This window comes from Dipodomys merriami, unplaced genomic scaffold (assembly GCF_024711535.1).
Source record: "Dipodomys merriami isolate MVZ:Mamm:240054 unplaced genomic scaffold, mDipMer1.0.p SCAF_90, whole genome shotgun sequence".
Taxonomy (NCBI): domain Eukaryota; kingdom Metazoa; phylum Chordata; class Mammalia; order Rodentia; family Heteromyidae; genus Dipodomys; species Dipodomys merriami.
The window spans coordinates 2,288,245-2,307,942 of NW_027206513.1; the positions used below are offsets into that span (position 1 = coordinate 2,288,245).

Genomic DNA, 19,698 nt, shown 5'->3' on the forward strand with positions numbered 1-19,698 from the left:
CCATTGTGTATAGATACCACAATTTTTGGATCCATTCATCTGTGGTGGGACATGTGGGTTGTTTCCATATCCTGGCTATTGTGAACAGTGCTGCAATAAACATGGAGGTGCACGTGTCCTTGTATCCTGGTTCCTGTTCAGGATAGATGCCTAGAAGTGGTATGGCTGGGTCATGGGGGGGTCAATGTTTAGCCTCCTGAGGACCCTCCAGACTACCTTCCAAAGTGGTTGTATAAGTGTACATTCCCACCAGCAGTGTAATAGGGTTCCTCTTTCTCCCCATTCCCTCCAGCATTTGTCACTGGCTGACTTCAGAATGTGGGCCATTCTGACTGGGGTAAGGTGGTATCTCAGGGTTGCTTTATTTGCATTTCCTTTACAACCAGGGATGGTGACCATTTCCTCGTGTTTCTTTGCCATTTTTATCTCTTCTTCTGAAAAGTCTCTCTTTAGTTCCCTTGCCCGTTTATTAATTGGTTTGTTGGGTCTGTTGGGAGGGATTAGTTTCTTGAGTTCCCTGTTTATACTGGATATTAACCACTTGTCTGATGTATTGCTTGTAAATATTTTTCCCCAGTTAGTTGGTTGTCTTCCTAGCTTGGTTGCTATGACTTTAGCTGTGCAGAAAGTTTTTATTTTAAGGTAGTCCCATCTGTTGAGTCTCTCTCCAATTTGTTGTGACCCTGGGACTCTGTTCAGGAAGTTCCTGCCTGTGCCTGTAAGTTCAAGTGTCTCTCCTACTCTGTCCTGCAGTAGTTTCAGAGACTCAGGTTTGATGTTAAGGTCTTCAATCCATTTTGAGTTGATGTTGGTGCATGGTGATAGGCTGGGGTCCACTTTTAGTTTTCTGCATGTGGCCTCCCAGTTTTCCCAGAACCAGTGGTTGAAGAGGCTGTGTTTCTTCCACTGTATGTCTTTGGCTCTTTTGTCAAATATCAGCTGGCTGTAGGCATGTGGATTTATTTCTGTGTCTTCTATTCTGTTCCATTGATCTTTGGGTCTGTTTTTGTGCCAGTACCAGGCTGTCTCTGTTATTACGGCTCTATAGTAGAGTCTGAAGTCCGGCATCAAGATCCCTTCCATGTTGTCTTTTTGCCTAAGATTGTTTTGGCTATTCTAGGTCTTTTGTTGTTCCATATGAATTTTTGGACTGTTTTCTGTATTTCAGAAATGTACATCATTGGGATTTTGATAGGATAGGAATTGCATTGAATTTGTATATTAATTTTGGCAGTATGGCCATTTTCACTATATTAAGTCTGCCTATCCAAGAGCATGGAAGGTCTTTCCAGTTCCTGGTGTCCTCTGTAATTATTTTCTTTAGGTTTTTATAGTTTTCATTAAATAGTTCTTTTACACCTTTGGTTAAGTTAATTCGTAAATATTTTATTTTGGGGGGGTTATTGTGAATGAGGTTGCTTCCTTTATTTCCCTTTCTGCTTGTACATTGTTGGTGTACAGGACAGTGAATGATTTTTGTGGGTTGATTTTGTATCTTGCTACTTTGCTGAAGTAGTTTATAAGCTCTAAGAGTTTGGAGATGGAGTTTTTGGGAACATAAAGGTATAGTATCATGTTACCTGCAAAAACGGAAAGTTTAACTCCTTCCTTCCCTATGCGGATCCCTTTAATGTCTTTTTCTTGCCTTATTGCCCTGGCTAAGGGTTCCAGGACTATAATGAAAAGGAATGGAGACAGTGGGCATCCTTGCCTTGTTCCTGATTTTAGAACTGGTTGTAGTTTTTCCCTATTGAGTATAATATTGACTACTGGTCTGTCGTATATGGTTTTTATTGTTTTAAAGAGTGTTCCTTCTTTTCCTATTTTCTCCAGAGCTTTTAACACAAATGAATGTTATATATCAAAAGCCTTTTCTGCATCAATGGAGATAATCACGTGGTTCTTGTCCTTGGATCTGCTGATGTGTTGGATTACAGTTATTGATTTACATATGTTAAACCATCCCTGCATCTCTGGGATGAAGCCTACCTGGTCGAAGTATAGGATTTTTTTTATGTGTTTCTGGATTCTGTTAGCTATTTTGTTAAGGATTTTTGCATCTGTGTCCATCAGGGAGATTGGTCTGTAGTTCCCTTTTTTTGTTGGGTCTTTGCCTGGTTTGGGAATGAGTGTGATATTGGCATCGTAGAATGAGTTTGGGATAGCTCCACCCTTCTCTACTTCTCTGAAGAGCTTGACGAGTATGGGTACTAATTCTTTAAAGGTCTTATAGAATTCCGTTGTGAATCCATCTGGTCCTAGGCTTTTCCTTGTGGAAGACTTCTGATGTTGGCTTAATTGACTTATTTCTTCTTTGCTCAGTTTGGGCAACTTGAATTTCTCTAAAAATGCATCCATTTCTGCTAGGTTTTCTTTCTTTAGAGTATAACTTTTGAAAATAGTTCTTTATAATTGTTTGGATGTCTTGGGTATTGGTTGTGATTTTTCCCATGGCATCCCTGATCTTGTTAATTTAGGTTTCCTCTCTCCTTAATCTTGCCAAAGGTCCTTCAATTTTATTTTATTTTCAAAATGCCAGCTTTTTGTTTTATTAATTTTATGTATAATTTTTCTATTTTCTATCTCATTAATTTCCACTCTTAATTTGATTGTCTGGCTCCATCTAGTAACTTTAGGTTCATTTTTTTTCATGTTTTTCTAGCAGTTTTAATTGCAACATGAGATTATTTACTTGGTCTCTATTTTCTTGATGTGGGCACTGAGGGTGATAAATTTGCCCCTTAGGACTGCTTTTGCTTGTCCCCCACAAGTTTCTTTGTGATGTGTATTCATGTTCATTGAATTGTAGGAACCTTTTTTTTTTGTTTGTTTGTTTTTTTTGTCAGTCGTGGGGCTTGAACTCTGGGCCTGGGCACTGTCCCTCAGCTCTTCAGCTCAAAGCGAGCACTCTACCACTTGAGCTACAGCGCCACTTCCGGTTTTGTGGTAGTTTATTGGAGATAGGAGTCTCACGGTCTCTCCTGCCCGGGCTGGCTTTGAACCGTGATCCTCAGATCTCAGCCTCCTGAGTAGCTAGGATTACAGGCGTGAGCCACCAGCGCCCAGCTGTAGGATCCTTTTAGTTTCTTAATTTCTTCTGTTTCCCAGGTGTTACTTAGAAGTGTGCTGTTCCATTTCCATGTATTTAAGTAATTTCTGCAGTATGTTTTGTTATTGGGAACTAGCTTGATTCTACTGTGGTCGGATAGGATACAGGGGATTATGTCAATCCCCTTGTATTTGCTTAAGTTCCTTACATAAACTATGATATGGTCTATTTTGGAGAAAGTTCCATGAACTTCTGAGAAGAACATGTACTGTGTTGTTTTAGGTTGAAATACTCGGTAGATGTCAGTTAATTCGGTAGCTTCTTCGCCAATCCTCTGGTTGGCAGACCTGTCCTTTGGTCAGAGTGGGGTATTAAAGTCTCCTAGTATTATCATACTTGGATATATTTTATTCTGTAAGTTTGAGAGTATTTGCTTAACATATTTGGGTGCTCCAATGTTTGGGGAGTATAAGTTGATAATGGTAATATCCTAGTTTTGGAATGTTCCCTGTATTGGTATGTAGTGTCTTTGTCTTTTTGTACTGATTTTAATGAAAAGTTTATTTTGTCAGATATCAGGATAGCTATTCCTGCTTTCTTACTGGGGGTATTTGATTGGTAGATCCTTTTCCAACCCTTCACTCTGAGTTTGTTTGTATGTTTGGCTGAGAGGTGAATCTTCTGAAGGCAACAGATGGAAGGGTCCATGTTTTCTGATCCAATCTGCAGTTCTTTTTCTTTTGATTGGTGAATTTATATAGAGATGCATCGTGGTCCCTGTCATTCCCTTTCCTAAGTTTTTCTTCTTTCCTTTTCTCCTGTGCTTACTACGTTGGACTTCTATTAATACCTGTCTGGTGCGGGTCCCCATTCCTGGTTGCTTTCTTCAGGTTGTGTTCCCCCCTTAGTATTCTTTGTAATGCTGGCTTGTTTATGAATTCACTTACTTTTTCTTTACTATTAAAAATTTTAATTTCTCCATCGAATGTGAATGCTAGCTTTGCTGGATATATCAGTCTGGGTTGGCAGTTATTGGCTCTCAGGACTCGTATGGTACTTTCCCAGGCCTTTCTTGCATTCAGTGTCTGTGTGGAGAGATCTGCAATGATTCGTGGAGAGATCTGCAATGATTCTAATTTTTTTCTCATTGTAGTATAGCTCCTTCTTCATTTTTGCTGCATGCAAGATTGTTTCCTTATTATTCAGATCTATCATTTTTACTATGTGTCTAGAAGTGTTTCTCCTGGAATCCTGCTTGTTAGGTGCTCTATGTGCTTCTGTTATGTAGGTAAGATGTTCTTTTTTAAGATGGGGGAAATTTTTATTGATAACCTTGTTGAATAGGTGTTGCATTCCCTTGCTTTGATATTCCTCATCTTCATCCACTCCAACTATACAAAGGTTAAATTTCTTGGCACTATCCCCTTGCTCTTGGATTTCCCTTCGGCATAATTTAAGTGGACTTTTTGGTCCAGTTGGTGCAATCTGTCTTCTGTATCTAACATTCTAAATTCCATTTCGCTCACTCTGTTAACATGGCTTCCATTGTGGTTTGCATGGATGAAATGGACTCATTTATGGATTCGATGTTGGTATTCAAAGTACTAATCTCCCCTCTGAGGTATGTACTGCCTCTATTTTTGCGTGCATCTCCTGTTTGAAATCCTGCATCTCTTTTGATAGTTCGTTCCTGTGTTCCTTAAATTTCTGATCTATTTCTTGCTTTAATTCTTGAGTCATTGCCTCCAGCATCTCTAGGATATAGCTTTTTATCTTCCATTCGTGCTTTGCTCCCACTGGGACTCTCCCCTGCGTGGCTGCTGGTTTTTGGGGGTAGAGCTTGCTATCCTAAGTGTTATTTAATAAACCTTGTAATTTTTCTCTTTGATTTTCACATGGGGATTTAGGGATTATTGGAGACTAACCTGAAATTTTGTTTTGGTCAATAAGTGTCTGTCTTTGCTTGGTTGCTCTTCCTGGGTTGGCTGAGTGAGTCTGTACCTGGTCTCGTTTCTGTTGGGGGAGAGGCCAACCTCCAGCTGCTAGTCTGACCAACATAGGGCTCTCAGCTGTCTGCTGTAGATCACTGGCAGTTCCTGCCTTTAGGACTGAGCAGCCTAAACTGCTCCTGTTTACTCCTACAGGTGCTCTTAGCAAGACTGAGGGTGCTGGATGTACTCTCCCAGTTGCTGGAGTCTGCTATGTTTTTTTGTTTTTTGTTTTTTTGGTTGTCCATAGGCCTGAACTCTGGGCCTGGGCGCTGTCCCTCAGCTCTTCAGCTCAAGGCTCATGCCCTACCATTTGAACCACAGCACCACTTCTGACCCTTTCTGCTTATGTGGTGCCGAGGAATTTGACCCAGGGTCTCATGCACACAAGGCAAGCACTCTACTGCTGAGTCACCTTACCAGCCTAAGCTCCTATTATCAGGTGCTGGCAGCCTGAGTTGTCCAATTCCCAGCCTGGGATATATGGGTCTGGTTCTGGTGGTGTTTGGGCTTCTGGTTCTCTTGCCCTGCACACCCAGATCTTTTGTTGTCATGGTGTGATTCCCAGGGGGTGCAGTTCCGTTTTTCCCCCTCTGCTGAGGCGTATGCGCAGCTTCTGACTTCAACACAGAGGAGTTGGTTGTGTTGCTCAAGCACCGGATCCCCAGGCCTGGCCCTGGCTCCCGGTCCCCAGCCTGGGGCACGCCAGTTTTACCTACGCTGCTATGTATCCTGCCTGGGTTACACAGCCTGAAGTACATAGGTTTCTTCCACTGTTGGCTGTGGTGACACATGGGTGCTGTTCCTGGCCCCTTCTAGGGGCACTCTTAATCTAGCCTGGCCAGCTGGATGTGCTTCACATCCAGCTCTCAAACAATTCCCAGTTTTAATGGCTCCTATAGTCCAGGTGTTGGGGTAGGGATCTGAGTCAAGATCTGGGGGTTACCCCAGCTCTGGTCTCCCTTGAGGATGGACAGCTGTTCCCTGCGGAGTACTCACCCCGGAGCTAGGTGTTGTTTCTTTTTTCTTTTTGTGCTAGAACCATTTTAATATAATTATATGTATCTGCCAAATCCAAGGAAAAAAACGGTTTATGCATATATCTTTTCCAGTTAACATCTGCAAACATAAACGACAATGGTCTCAGTTTAAAAATTCATCAGGGTTAGAGCAATTGACCAATGTCTCTTTACTGCTAGGCTTACCAACAGTAAATTACAGATGAATTAGTGTCCTTCTGTTGCTCTTCCCTCTCTTTTTCCCTGTCTCTCTGTCTCTCTGTCTCTCTCTCTCCTTGTCCAGAGACATTTGGTTGTAAAGTTTCAGTGTAGCTCACCTCCAGCCAAAGGTAATCTTTTTAAATTGGTATTCAGTTGCTCTGAATTTTGCTTATAATTATAACCTATTTAATCACAGAAGAACTCCTGCAGAGGTGGAGTTCAAGGTTGCATACAATAACAGGAGATCACAGTTTTGAAGTCTAGCACAGATTAAAAACCACAGATGTACTATTTACATGACACACACTGACTGTCTCTTAAACTACATAGACTCTTTATGAACATTAAAAAAAAAAAAAAGTAGGACAATCTGTCGCACAATTCACACAGCCCTGGTTTTTCAGTACTAACTACCAGTTGGTCATGAAACGTGAATGAGCTTGAGACGCTGTTCATTCCTAAGATTCAACCAAGGATTGGCTAAAACATTAGACCATCTCTGCTTCTGAAGGATCTGGCTTTCCCACCCTTCCCTCACAACTAAGTTTTGTTTGATTTTTTTTTTTTTTAATGTAGTGTTGGGTTGCACAGGGCTAGAATGTTTAATTGATCACTCTGGAAATCAGGAAAACCAATGATCTAAAACTGTGACAGGATCTTAAGTAGAATGGTTTGTCCATTTCAGTTGCTGGTTGGTAAGACCCTCTAGGGCCCTTCAATTTTCCTTCTATGCCTCTTGGAACTTTGATCAGGATTCTGAGCATCATCCCATCTAACTCTTTTAACCAATGCCTGGCTAAAACTGGAAATGTCCAGCCCAGCATATTTAAAAATCACCCCCCCAAAAAGAGGTTCTACAGGTCTTCACAAAACCTGGAATTTCTACGAGGATGTCTGATCTTTATAATCCAAGCAGTCAGCATTGAAGTTAAGCTTCCAGGAGGCAGTTTGGTCTTTATAATCCAAGCAATCAGTGGCGGAGTTAAAACCCAAGCTTGAAGCTCCATATCCCTGGGTGGGAAGAGAAGCTGGGGACTGATTGAGATGGCTGGTAACTGCATTGGTACCCATAAGACTGAGTGTGACCCCTGGTCCAGGAAGCTGGTGATGCATAGGGGTCAAATAAGATCCACAGTCCATGCCCCCAAAGTAGGAAGTTGAGCCAGCATATCCTTGACTATAACCTGAAGCCTGAGTATAGGTCATGGGATAGGACCTCTGCATGCAGGAAGAGGAGGTGGATAAGGGGTCTGACAGTGGGGAGATGTAAACTGGGCTCCAGGTAGACACAGGAGCACTGCTGCTGGCAGTGGTGGGGACTGAGGTGCTAGAGAGGGGAGTGAACTGGCCACTTGTTCCTCTCTCTGAACTCACTTCCCGGGCTGGAGATGTCTTCTTTTTGGCAGGCCTCACTTTATTTTGACCTCCATTCTGTTGTTGCTGCTGCTGTTGACGACACTTAGCTTTTCGATTCTTAAACCATACCTGCACTCTGGATTCGGGCAAGTTGATTTTCAGAGCCACTTCCTCCCGCATGAAGATGTCTGGGTACCGGGTTCTTGGCAAACAGCGCTTCGAGCACATCGAGCTGTGCACGGGTGAACGTGGTCCCCTCCCGCTCCTGTTTCCGGGGTGTGGCGGGGTACCCCACAAAGGGGTGCAGCAAGTCCATACCCGAAGTGGTCAGACTCAGCCCATTGACTGCGTAAGGCGGTTGCTTAAGATAAGACATCATGCTAAGGTTGTTTGGAGGCGCAAAGTTGGCCCAAATGGGGGGAACCCAGCCGGAAGGTCTCGATTCGCCTGTGATGGACAGGTTCAGGGTTCCTTGGTGGGTGGGTGGGTTTGGCGTGGAGAAACTAAAAGCAAAGCAAGCAAACAAACAGAAGTGCTAGTTCACTGTGTTGGAGGCCGCAGCTTCTCCTACGTTCCACCACTAACTGCAAAGAACTGAGGCCGGGTGAGGCACACAGGCTTTTAAAGGACTTGCAGATTCCCTCTCCCCACCCTCCCACCCCCCCACCCGCAGCTGCTCTGGAACTCTAGGTGTTGTTTCTGTGTGATGTAGGTCGCTGGTTGCCGCTGCAATCAGTGTTTAGTTGAGATGCTTGTGGGCTGAGCCAGGCAGTGGTGGCTCTGCCTCTGTTGATGCTGTCCCAGCAGGCACGCAGCAAAGGAGGAACAGGCGGGCTGAGCAATGCAGGCTAGGTTGTGTGGTGCTTGTGGGCTGGGCCGGGTGTTGGTGGCTCTCCGTCAGTGTTTCCCTTCTGTCTCTCTCTACCTCTGTTGATGCTGTTTGGGTCGGCGCCACACCACTAAGATTTTTAAGGGGCCCTAAAAAGGTGAATTGATTTAAGGATCTGGCATGCCTCTTCAAATGTCCCTTCAGACTGACCAGAACCCTTCCCTGTAAGCCAATCCACAGGCCCAACAATGCTGCTCCAGAGACTTCTCTCTCCTTTTTTAAAGCCTAGTATTTGTCTTTACTACAATATTCTAATGACACTTCTCCCTCCTTTGAATTAGTAGTTATCTAAAATCTGTCTTTCAAGTCATCCTGAATTTATGGCAGGTACACAACTGATCTAACTGTAAGTGAAGATTCTAACAGTTGTTTGGATAGGATTCTTTCAATCTTCATTCAAATGGAGTTTTCATCATGTGTTATTTGCATTTTTTTCTTTTTAATTAAAAAATCCATTTGTTAAGGAAGTACATTTTTCCTGAGTGTCCATCAAGGAGCAAGGCCTCAGGCTAGGGCAGACAGAGAGAAGGGGGGGCACCCAGAGTGACTGTGCCTTTAGGTATTTGCCTGTTAAGGGAGGTCCATTCTGCAGACAAGTGCCATACATGCTTTAATTTTTATTTTTACACTTAAACATCACAATTCAGGAAGTGGAATAAAAAGCAAAGTAATAAATAAACACCTGGCATCTTCTCCCTGCTAATGGGGCCCTTGGCCATCAGAAAGCTAAGCGCACAGGCCAGAATCTGGGCAGCAATGTTTTTTCCCTGTTACAATCTGAGGTTGTATGTAAAGGTGCCATTACAGGAATATTTTGCATCACCACCTGGGTATATACACTCTCTTAGTCTCACCTAGAAATGGATTGTTTGATTTTTTTAAATAACAGTTTTTAGCATGTAGAACAGGCTCCATGTATAAATATACTCAGGATGCCAAAACAAAATACGAAAGACGAGGTGACTTAAACATGAAAAATTTATTCATACAGTTTTGAAAGCTGAAGTCCAAGGTGCCAGCTGATACAGTCAGTTCTGGTGGGGACCTCATCATCTCGTTGTATTCTCACATGGCAGAGAAAAATCATCCTCTTTTTATAAGGCCAGTGAGTCTACCAAATCAGGGTCTCATTCTTATGACCTCATTTAACTTTATCTTTTAAAAGCTTCATCTCCAAATACAGGCACACCAAGATTAGGCTTCAACAGCTATTTTAGGAAAATGAAGTCCACAGTACTTCATGCTGAGAAGTTCTCTGGTAAGGTATAACACTTCTGACTGATGTGGTCATACCAAGAGAATGTCAGGCATTGTCACAGGTGGTACAAACTTACATTAGACAGAACAAGTAATATCTTGGAAAATGCTGAAAGCTCTTTCTGGCAGCAGAAAGTCAGTAACATCACTTCTTTTTTACTGCAGTTTGGAGCAGACATCTAAAGCACTCTAGTTCAAGGGTTAAAAATCAACCCTCATCACTCTCAAGTCTAACACTAAAGCTATCAAATCTTAAAAACAAAACAAGTTTATTTACAATAGTAAATGTTGACTGATTTTATACTTCCTACAATATTAATGCGGACAAGAGTTTAAAATATGGCAAGGTATGTGCTGCTTATCCCACCCCCCCCCCATTATAATTTCCTTAGCTTTGACATTTGGTCATGATTTTATGTAGAAGTCACATGAGACATGGTCACATAACCATTGGCTGCGGATTTCCAAGGAGCAAAGGTGCCAATCTGAGCAGAGCTCGCACAGGCATCTTCAGCTGTTTAAATCTGAAGAGGAGTTCAGCAAAGCTTGTGCTTCCTGGAGAATGAGAAATGGAGAAACAAGTCTCTAAACAGACCCCGCCACAAAACTTCCAAGAAGTGCAGACATAACATGCTTAAAGTAACATTCTTCTCTGAACACAAAGACCAGATCCAGACATGAAGTTCCAGACACATTTTAAAATTTTAAATCTAGTCTGTAGTTAAGAAAAGGGCTTACAGTTATGTGTGAAGTTGTTCAATTACCATTATTTAAATAGTTAGTAAATTTGCCTCTCTAGCCTCAATTCCTATTTAAGTGATTTTTAAAACTGGTCCTACCACTTTCAATTCCTAATCTATAAACAATCTTTTACCTGAAAATAGAAAGCAGGCTTAAAATAAGTAACAGAAGTTCCTCTGAGTAGCAACAGTTCTCAACCTTGGTCCAACAGCAATTATATGTAATTCATGGAAGTGCAACCTGGGCATATAGGGTTTTGAAAATTGCCCAAGTGATTCTGCTGGGCACCAAAGGGAAACACGGTGTATTACCTGAACTTAAATATTATCATCTTTTTCATCTCCAAACCACCAGCCCCAGTGTCAAAGTTAATACTCCCCTATTTTGTTGTATGTCTTATAATTTCTCATTGTACACCAAACATGGTTTCACTCTACTTTTTTGAGGTAGGGTCATGCTAGATAGCCCATGTAGGCTTTGAGCGCCATCCTCCTGCCTTGGCCCTTCAAATGCTGGGGTTGTAAGGATGCACCACCAGGAATAGCCAAGTTTTATCTTTTTCAAGTGCTATTTTTGTATTCTAGCATTACTGAACTTTGTTCTGGGATATGGTTAAATTACATGAAAAGCAATTTGGCCCTCATGTTGTGCTTTTAAGATTTGTTAGGTGGGACCGGAACTCTGTTTAGTTTAGGCTGTACTTCCGACAACTGAGGCAAGACCATGAAGCTATGGAATAGACTATTCTCAGCCTTAGATAAATAATGGACAAGGTTGGGCTGGGAAGGTGGCTCAGTGGTAGAGCACTTGCCTTGCATGCACGAGGCCCTGGGTTCGATTCCCCAGCCACCACATAAGCAAAAAGGAAAAAAACTGGAAGTGGCGCTGTAGCTCAAGTGCTAGCCTTGAGCTAAAGAGCTGAGGGACAGCGCCCAGGCCCAGAGTTCAGGCCCACGACCGGACCCAAAATAAAAATTTAAAAAAAAAAAAAAAAACAATCGACAAGGTGCCCCCAAAAACATTTGGGTAGCTCTTCTACCTAGATAATTCCTTTCTAGTGGTGACCAGCAAATTCTCTTCTGATACTCAAGGGGGAATCCTCTACAGAAGTGTGACATTCTCTGTTGCTCTCTTTTCTCTGATACTCATCTTGCAAACAGAAGTCTGTGTTCCCAGCTTCTCCTCAACTCAGGAATCTTCTAAGCTCTGCTTGGGTTCCCTCTTCCTCCCCTCTAAGCTGGAAACTCAAAGAATTAAGTTGGGGCCATGATCACAAGGCTCTTCTTACCTGTTTCTCATTTCAAAACCCACAATTTCGTAAGTATTATCCAATATTTCTGGACTATCCTACCTTCAAAATAAAATCTGTGCTTTCAAATTCTTTCCTTTTAGTAATCTATTTCATGACTGGTTATGGTTTTGTGTTCATTCTGCTTGGGTCTTTTCTAGGTTGACAGGCATCACCCATTTTACAAAATTTCTAGCCCCTGTTTCTTTAACTATTGCTTCTATTCAAATCATTCTGTCTCTCCTCTTATTCTATGATCACAACTACATATTTCTGTGATTTTCTTCTTTCAGGATTTCAAGTATCATTTGCCTTCTTTTGTTTTTCCATCCCCTCTTCTTTCTGAGATTCTATGTACTTTCTACTTGCTATCTGCCCATTTCATTTACCTGCTATTATGCTAAACTAAATGCTAAATTGTAACTTCAATTATATTTTTCAGCTCTATAATTTCCACTTAACTTTACATTGTTTTTATGCCAGTACTACGGCATAACTCAGGCGCTATCCCTTAGCACTTTTGTTCAAGGCTAGTGCTCTACCATTTTAACCACGGCTCCACTTTGAGCTTTTGGATGGTTAATTGGAGATATGAATCTCACAAACTTTCCTGCTAGGGCTGGCTTCAAACCATAATCCTCAGATCTCAGCTTCTAGAGTAGCTAGGATTACAGGTGTGAACCACCAGTGCCTGGCAACTTTTTTTTTTTTTTTTTTTGGGGGGGGGGGGTCCGGTCATGGGGCTTGAACTCAGGGCCTGGGTGTTGTCCCTCGGCTCTTCAGCTCTGTGCTAGTGCTCTGGCACTTGAGCCACAGAGCCACATCTGGTTTTCTGAGTGGTTTATTAGAGATAAGTCTCAGGGACTTTTCTGCCAGGGCTGACCTTGAACCATGATCCTCAGATCTCAGCCTCCTGAGTAGGATTACAGACATGAGCCACAAGTGCCTGGCCAACTTACTTTTTTTTTTTTTAAATTATGAGTTTCTGGTAATATTCTTTATCTTTCCTCAATCTTTTTTTTTTTCATGAAAGTATTAGTAATAGCCATTTTAAGTCCCAGTCTGTTAATTCCATTATCGGGACAAACATGTTTATTCCTATTATCTGTGGGTTTTTCTAGTCCACTGTTTTTTTTTTGTTGTTGTTGTGTTTTGGTCTGTAATGGGACTTGAACTCAAGCTCTAACACTGTCCCTAAGCTCTTTTGCTCAAGGCTAGTACTCTGCCACTTTGAGCCACAGCTCTACTTCCAGTTTTCTGGTGATTTATTGGAGATAAGTCTCACAATCTTTCCTACCTGGGCTAGCTTTGAACTGCGATCCTTAGATCTCAGCCTCCTAAGTAACTAGGAATACAGGTTTGAGTCATCAGGCACAGCTTCTATAGAGTCCAGTTTTTATTCAAAATGAAACCTATTAAAAATATAGAGGATCTTCCTCAAACAGAGGTTAACTTTTATTCTATCAGGCAGGCAAAAGGTAACACAGCCCTTACTTCTACCTGGGCCTGCTGTATTTTTACTCTCTCAAAGAGTTGGTCTACCATTATTCCAAAGGCTGAATGCTTAGCATAGTCACTGAACTTTGGCCAGCTTTGAACTCCACCCTCTGTCTCCTTGCCATCACCCTGCTGCTGACATTTGTGCTCACATGTTTGGCCTTTTGCTTCTGCCAGATAATATCCTGAAGCATGTTAGTATGCATATGTAGGCTAAGATGTAGTAAGTGCCTCAAGAAAATAGCACACCCAGGATTTTGAGTGGTAATCCCCACTGTTCCTTCCCACTTAAGATTTTACTCCTGAGGTTCTAGGCTCCTGAGCAATCACACCCCCAACTTGTAGCCAAGAACACCACTGCTTTGTGGGAAGCTAGAGTAAAAACAGAGTAAATTCTCCCTACCACCCTTTCTCCTTTCTCTGGGCATGGCTGCATCCAGCAAGTCCCACCAGCACACTACCAACAGTTCCTTTCTATAGTTACTGCATATGTTCTGTCTGGCTTTTATATTTGCTCCCATGGAACAGTCCATCCAAAGCAAATCATTCCATCATTGTTGCCATGTAGTGTAATTTTATCTAAGGTTTTCAAAACAGTAATTTCTCATTCAGCATCTAAGTGATTAATTAAACACTTTCATCCTTTTCAAACATTTTTTTAACCCTCAAGAGATAGTGATTTGAGATTGCTATAAATAATTATGGATACTTAGAATTTATAGTATTTTATTATTCTCTTTATTAGATAAACCTTGTTTCCATATTCTGAAAAAGGTAGTTAGGAGCTAATACTATATATTTATGTATTTATATATTTATATATAGTATATATCATAGTTTATAATCTAGTATTTATATATAATTATATATTTATGTAATATATGAGATGTGAACATATAAAAATTATGTTAATTTTAAGCTTTGATAGAATTTTAAAAAACTGAAGAAACTTAGAAAAGATTAGTAAACAATACAAGTTTAGAATGTTTACAGCTCTGAAATAAAAGCTATCCTTTTCTCAATTATAGGAAGTATACAGAATGTGTAAAAATGGTTCAGTTTGTTTACAGAAAAAGTGTTCAACAATGATAACAAATCACCAAGATTTAAGTCTTTAGAGAGAGAAATGCACTAGAAATTCTTTGTTCGAAGAAACTAAAAACCTGTATGTAAGAGAGATGCTGAACAGGAGTATGTATGCAATTACCTTCTAGTCCCATTGGTGGCAGGTGCCTGGGAGCAGGCACAGCATGGTAGACAAGGAAGCAGGCCAGCATGTTCAGCTGAGACTCCTCCACAGGCTGCCCGCTGAGGTAGGCCTGTACACACACATCACCTCCACCTGTGCAAAAAACACAAAAGGAGCTGAACCAACTGAGGACAGATCTAAGTGGCATAGGAATGTATAAGAATGCCTTGTTTGCATTACTTTTTTAATCAGCAACTTGCTGACCCTATCCTAATGTGTTTCCTGCAAGTGAAATGAATCACATATTTCACTAAATATGCATGAACGGCCCCATTCTATAGGAATTGAACTTAGGCTTAGAGAGACTAAGTAGCTTGTCTAAAGACAACAAAGCATCTCACAACAGTCTTAAGAGGATCAAAAAGGCTAAGATGCAGCCAAAAGATAGCAACTGGATGAATGCCTACAAAAGCCAACGTTTGAAGGCTTGGGATATGGCTTAGTGGTAGAGTGCTTGCCTAGCATACATGAAGCCCTGGGTTCCATTTCTCAGAACCACATACACAGAAAAAGCTGGAAGTGGCACTGTGACTCAAGTGGTAGAGCACTAGCCTTGAGCAAAAGAAGCTCAGGGACAGTGCCCAGGCCCTGAATTCAAGCCCCAGAACTGGCAAAAAAAAAAAAAAAAAAAAAAAAAAGGTCAATGTTTGAGCCAGGCTCAGTGGTTCAAGCCTCTAAGTTAGATGGAAGGTAGGCAGGAAGAATGTCAGGCTGATGGTTCATAGCAAGGTCCTGCCTCAAAATAGAAAAGAAAATAAAGATTAAGTATATGGCTCAAGTGGTACAGTTCTCCCACAGCAAGCATGAGGCCGTGCAAGATAAAGGCGAGCAGATGGGAGAGAAAGAGAGAGGAAGGGAGAACTACAATCTTAAATACATGTATTTCTCTAAAATGAGAATTAAATGACTATCAAAGATTGAGTACTACATGACCTTTTTAAATCCCAAAAGAAAAGCAGTCTAGGGCTGGGAAGGTGGCTCAGTGGTAGAGTGCTTGCCTTGCATACATGAGGCCCTGGGTTCGATTCCTCAGCACCACATTAGCAGAAAAAGCTGGAAGTGGCACTGTGGCTCAAGTGGTAGAGCGCTCGCCTTGAGCTGAAGAGCTGAGGGACAGCGCCCAGGCCCAGAGTTCAGGCTCCATAACTAGCAAAAAAAAAAAAAAAAAATCTAGACCATAAAAAAAAAAAAGCAATCTAGATGTAGCTATTAAATATAAACATTGAAGAGTATAAAACTGTTGCTTCCCACATAACTGTTCAAAATTCAGTTTATAGTTTCGTATTTTTCAAAAATCTATTTTGCTGTATTACAGTGGAATCGTTTTTGGCTGAATTATATTCAAATGCTTAAGTTCAATTCTTCAAGAAACAATGTTTCTACTGATATTACAAAGATTAGTATTTACCCAAAGCAGATTGGGAAGATAAACTAAAAAGAATGAAAAAAGCAAATAGCTGACTACTGAAAATCATTTTCATATAAGAAAAACAGAGACAATACATTTCTACAAATCAAAGGCCACAACATTTGCCTTATGTAAGGCAATCATTCAGAATCTTCACAAGTTCCTGGTAGTCACAAATTAGTAACTTCCATTGGCAGAAAGTCACTGTCACACGACACCTCAGGTTTGCTCACACAGTTGGTACAGCAAACACTTAATAAGCACTCATCTAAGTGTCCAAAGGGAGAGGCACAAAATAGGGAAGGAAAAGTTTACACATCCAAGAGACAGAAGACAGATATTGAAAAAAGAAACAATCTGATGCTAGGAAAGATAAGACAAGGTTCTAATGTCAAGTGGTACTTAAAAAGTTGTTTATATTTTCTGCAAAATTTAAAAAGCAGGTAAGATCTTGACTGCCAAAACTGTCAGAATAAAAAAGCCTTGGAGCCTGGTGAATCTCAACCCCTGGCCCACTTGCTTTTACTTCTGGGGGAAAAAGACCTCCACTCTACTTGAGCCATGCCTACAATCCTTTTGCTTTTGTAGTCTGTTTTTTAGGTAAGTTCTTGCTTTTGTCCAGGGTAGACAATGAACCATGATTCTCCTAATCCTCTTTCCAAGTAGCTGGTATTGCAGGGATATACCACCACTCTTATCAAGTCCACTAAAAAAAAAAAGCACAAGGGCACAGTACTAACATTACCTTGTAGCCACTGGTCCAGAGTGTTATCAATAGTACACTTCACCACTGGCAGGAATTCAGAGTTCATAAAAAGCCCTCGCTTAGGTTGGTTCTGAAGCCGCTCCTGATGGCTTCGGGAGCTAAAAAACTCTAACACCAACTTTATCTGCCAAAGGTCAGATGTATCAGGTATTTCTCTTTTTTTAAGTCCTCGTAAAGCCTGTAAGAAGGAAGAGAAACAACAATCCAGCCAATCTCCTCAGTGAAACACAAGTGGGGTACAAAGACACAGCAGGAGTAGGCTAGGAATCTCAGGGGGCAGAAAGAAGGCAAACACAATACTACTAATCTTACAGCTCTTCAAACCCACCTCTAAAGTCACTATGGCTGCAAGGAGAGGTGACATTACCCTATGGAGATTCCCCTTGATTATGAAGGGGTAAGGGTCCCAGAAGGTAAAGGAGGTAACACATACTCAGCCACCAACCAACCACCACACTTTTGCTGCTGTGTAGAGAAGGGGCTATATAAGAAGCAATGCAGCACAGATAACACAGATCATACTGTCCAACTGAGAAAGGGTAGATTCCACACAATACCAGGGCTCTGAGCCCATTTGTTTTTACACCAACATGGCTTTTAATTAATATAATTAACACACTGACTTTCAGGTTTGGAGAGTTACCTTGTCTAAATGTCTTTACTTCTCCACTTAGCTTTCCAGTAGATTATTTTTAGCAGAATTGTTTTTTAAGCTTCAAACACTGGGTCTCATATATCAATCTGAGAACTTCTACTCAATTGAAGAGCATTTCAAAACTACAAAGTTTGGATTTTGTCCCAAAAATTTTAGTTCAATAGATATGGAATGACACTGTCCAGGCCCTAGTTCAAGCTCTAGACTGGCACCAACTTCCCCTCACAAGGCTGGAAGGTGGCTCAGTGGTAAAGCACTTGCCTTGCATGCTTGAGGCCCTGGTTTCGATTCCTCAGCACCCATAAGCAAAAAAAAAAAACAAAAAAAAAAAAAAACAAGCCAGAAGTGGTGCTGTGGCTCAAGTGGTAGAGCGCTAGCCTTGAGCTGAAGAGCTGAGGGGCAGTGCCCAGGCTCAGAGTTCAGGCCCACAACCGGACCCAAAATAAAAACCAAAACAACTTCCCCCCACACAAAAAGAAAAGAAAAGAAAAACTAATGGCTTAGCTTAACTGCAAATCAAGAAACTATATGTTCTAACAACATGAAGTGAGTAAGTAAGATCCTTAAGAATGCTGTTAAGCATTAATCTCTACAGTACCTCTGTTAGGCTCTTTTAAAATAGAAGACTCAAAAAAAATTTAAAAATGAACTCCAAATTCCTAAATCATGAATTCTGGAACTTCCTGCAGGCTTAGTTAGGTAGATAAGATTTCAAATCCCTGCCATCATCAGAACACAATTTGCTCATTTACTGTTCTTCAACAGTCTTTTCCACAAACAGGCTTTGCCAGAAGAGACCACACAGGATGGTAGAGGCAAAGGAGGGAATGCTTTCTTTCTTCCCCAGTAGGGGAGAAGGGCAGAAGGGTCAACAGGAAGCCTAAGAAAAAGTAGCACCCAAATAGCACTCATGACAACACTAAGTCCAGGCTTTTTGGATATATCTGTGGTAGATTTCTTTTTTATATATTCTAAAAGCAAACAAAATGAAAAGACACCTAAGATCCTTGCTACATTGTTCAATAGGTCACTTGAAATACAGAATAAATATCAAAATTGTAATAGGCTAAGCTGGGCACCAGTGGCTCACAACTGTAATCCTAGCCACTCAGGAGGCTGAGAGCTAAGGTTCATGGTTTGAAGCCAGCCCAGGCAAAAAGTTCCCATGAGACTCTTATTGTTGAGTAACCACTCAAAAACTGGAAGTGGCACTATGGCTCAAAGTAGTAGAGTGCTACCCTTGAGCTAAAGAGCTCAAGGACAGTACCCAGACCCTGAGTTCAAGCCCCATAACCACACACACACACACAAAAAAAATGTAATAGAGCTTTGGAACTATACCTGATCCATTGATATGTACGCAGGCAACATCTCTGGAGTCTCCTGGGTAACACATTCATAGAGTACTGAACAAAAGAGATCCAGAATTTCCTGTTTCTGTGGAAAGTTAAAAGTATTCTTTAATACATCTAAGTATTTTCCAAAATCAATTCAAAGATACTAAAATATAATGCAGAAATAAATGCCATTTATATAAAGGCATCTATACAGTATACCACCCTATAGCAGATTACACATTAATCTCAGCAGATCATGGAATTTCTTCCAAAGAGATTATATCTTAGGCCATAAAAAAGTCCTAACAAAGGGCTGGGAAGGTGGCTCAGTGGTAGAGCACTTGCCTTGCATGCCTGAGGCCCTGGGCTCAATTCCTCAGCACCACATAAGCAAAAAGCAAAAAGCCGGAAGTGGCGCTGTGGCTCAAGTGGTAGAGCGCTAGCCTTGGGCTGAAGAGCTGAGGGACAGCGCCCAGGCCCAGAGTTTAGGCCCCATGACCGGACGACCCCCCCCCAAAAAAAAAGTCATAACAAGTACTTAAAAATAAATTCTTGTACCCTAATAGACAATGGAATAAAATTAGAAATCAGAAGCAAGAAAAACTATTCAAATACACTTCTGAATGATTAGTGGTAGATAACTGACAAAACAGAAATTTAAAAATTCATAGGTTCAGACAAAAATGTAACACAACCTACCTGAACCTGAGAGACAGAGCAAAGAGTGCTAAGAGGAATGTATATTATAGCCATAATTACTTACACTACAAAATCAGAGGGATCACATATAAACCACTTTAAGCTCTTAGAAAAACAAGAACAAACCAATCACAAAATTGGTGGCAGAAAGAAATAATAACTAGGTCACACATTAATGAAATGGGAGACTAAAAGAATACAACAAACAATGAAAAATAGAGTTGGCTCTCTAAAAGATAAACAAGATTGAAAAACTTTCAGCCAAATTAAAAGAAGGGAGGATATTCAAATTAATAAAT

At 41.1% G+C, this 19,698-nt stretch overlaps 1 protein-coding gene, 1 non-coding gene and 1 pseudogene across 2 annotated transcripts in view; 1 reads left to right on the forward strand and 2 right to left on the reverse strand.

Moving 5' to 3' along the window:
* Window positions 1–7,121: 7,121 nt before the first annotated feature.
* On the reverse strand, window positions 7,122–7,992 carry LOC138821177 (homeobox protein OTX2 pseudogene; annotated as a pseudogene).
* A 1,470-nt stretch (window positions 7,993–9,462) lies between these two features.
* The window catches only part of Anapc1 (anaphase promoting complex subunit 1), a 105,677-nt gene continuing 95,441 nt past the window's right edge, over window positions 9,463–19,698 (reverse strand). Inside the window, exons 45-48 of the mRNA XM_070013277.1 lie at window positions 18,705–18,800; window positions 16,688–16,886; window positions 14,493–14,627; window positions 9,463–10,314 (exon numbers count right to left, since the gene is read on the reverse strand). Of these exons, the coding sequence (XP_069869378.1) occupies window positions 10,199–10,314; window positions 14,493–14,627; window positions 16,688–16,886; window positions 18,705–18,800 (546 nt within the window). The 3' untranslated portion in view covers window positions 9,463–10,198. The remainder of the gene's footprint in view (window positions 10,315–14,492; window positions 14,628–16,687; window positions 16,887–18,704; window positions 18,801–19,698) is intronic.
* Trnaa-ugc (transfer RNA alanine (anticodon UGC)) lies at window positions 11,282–11,354 on the forward strand. Its single transcript has one exon. It is a non-coding gene; the product is annotated as a tRNA-Ala (tRNA).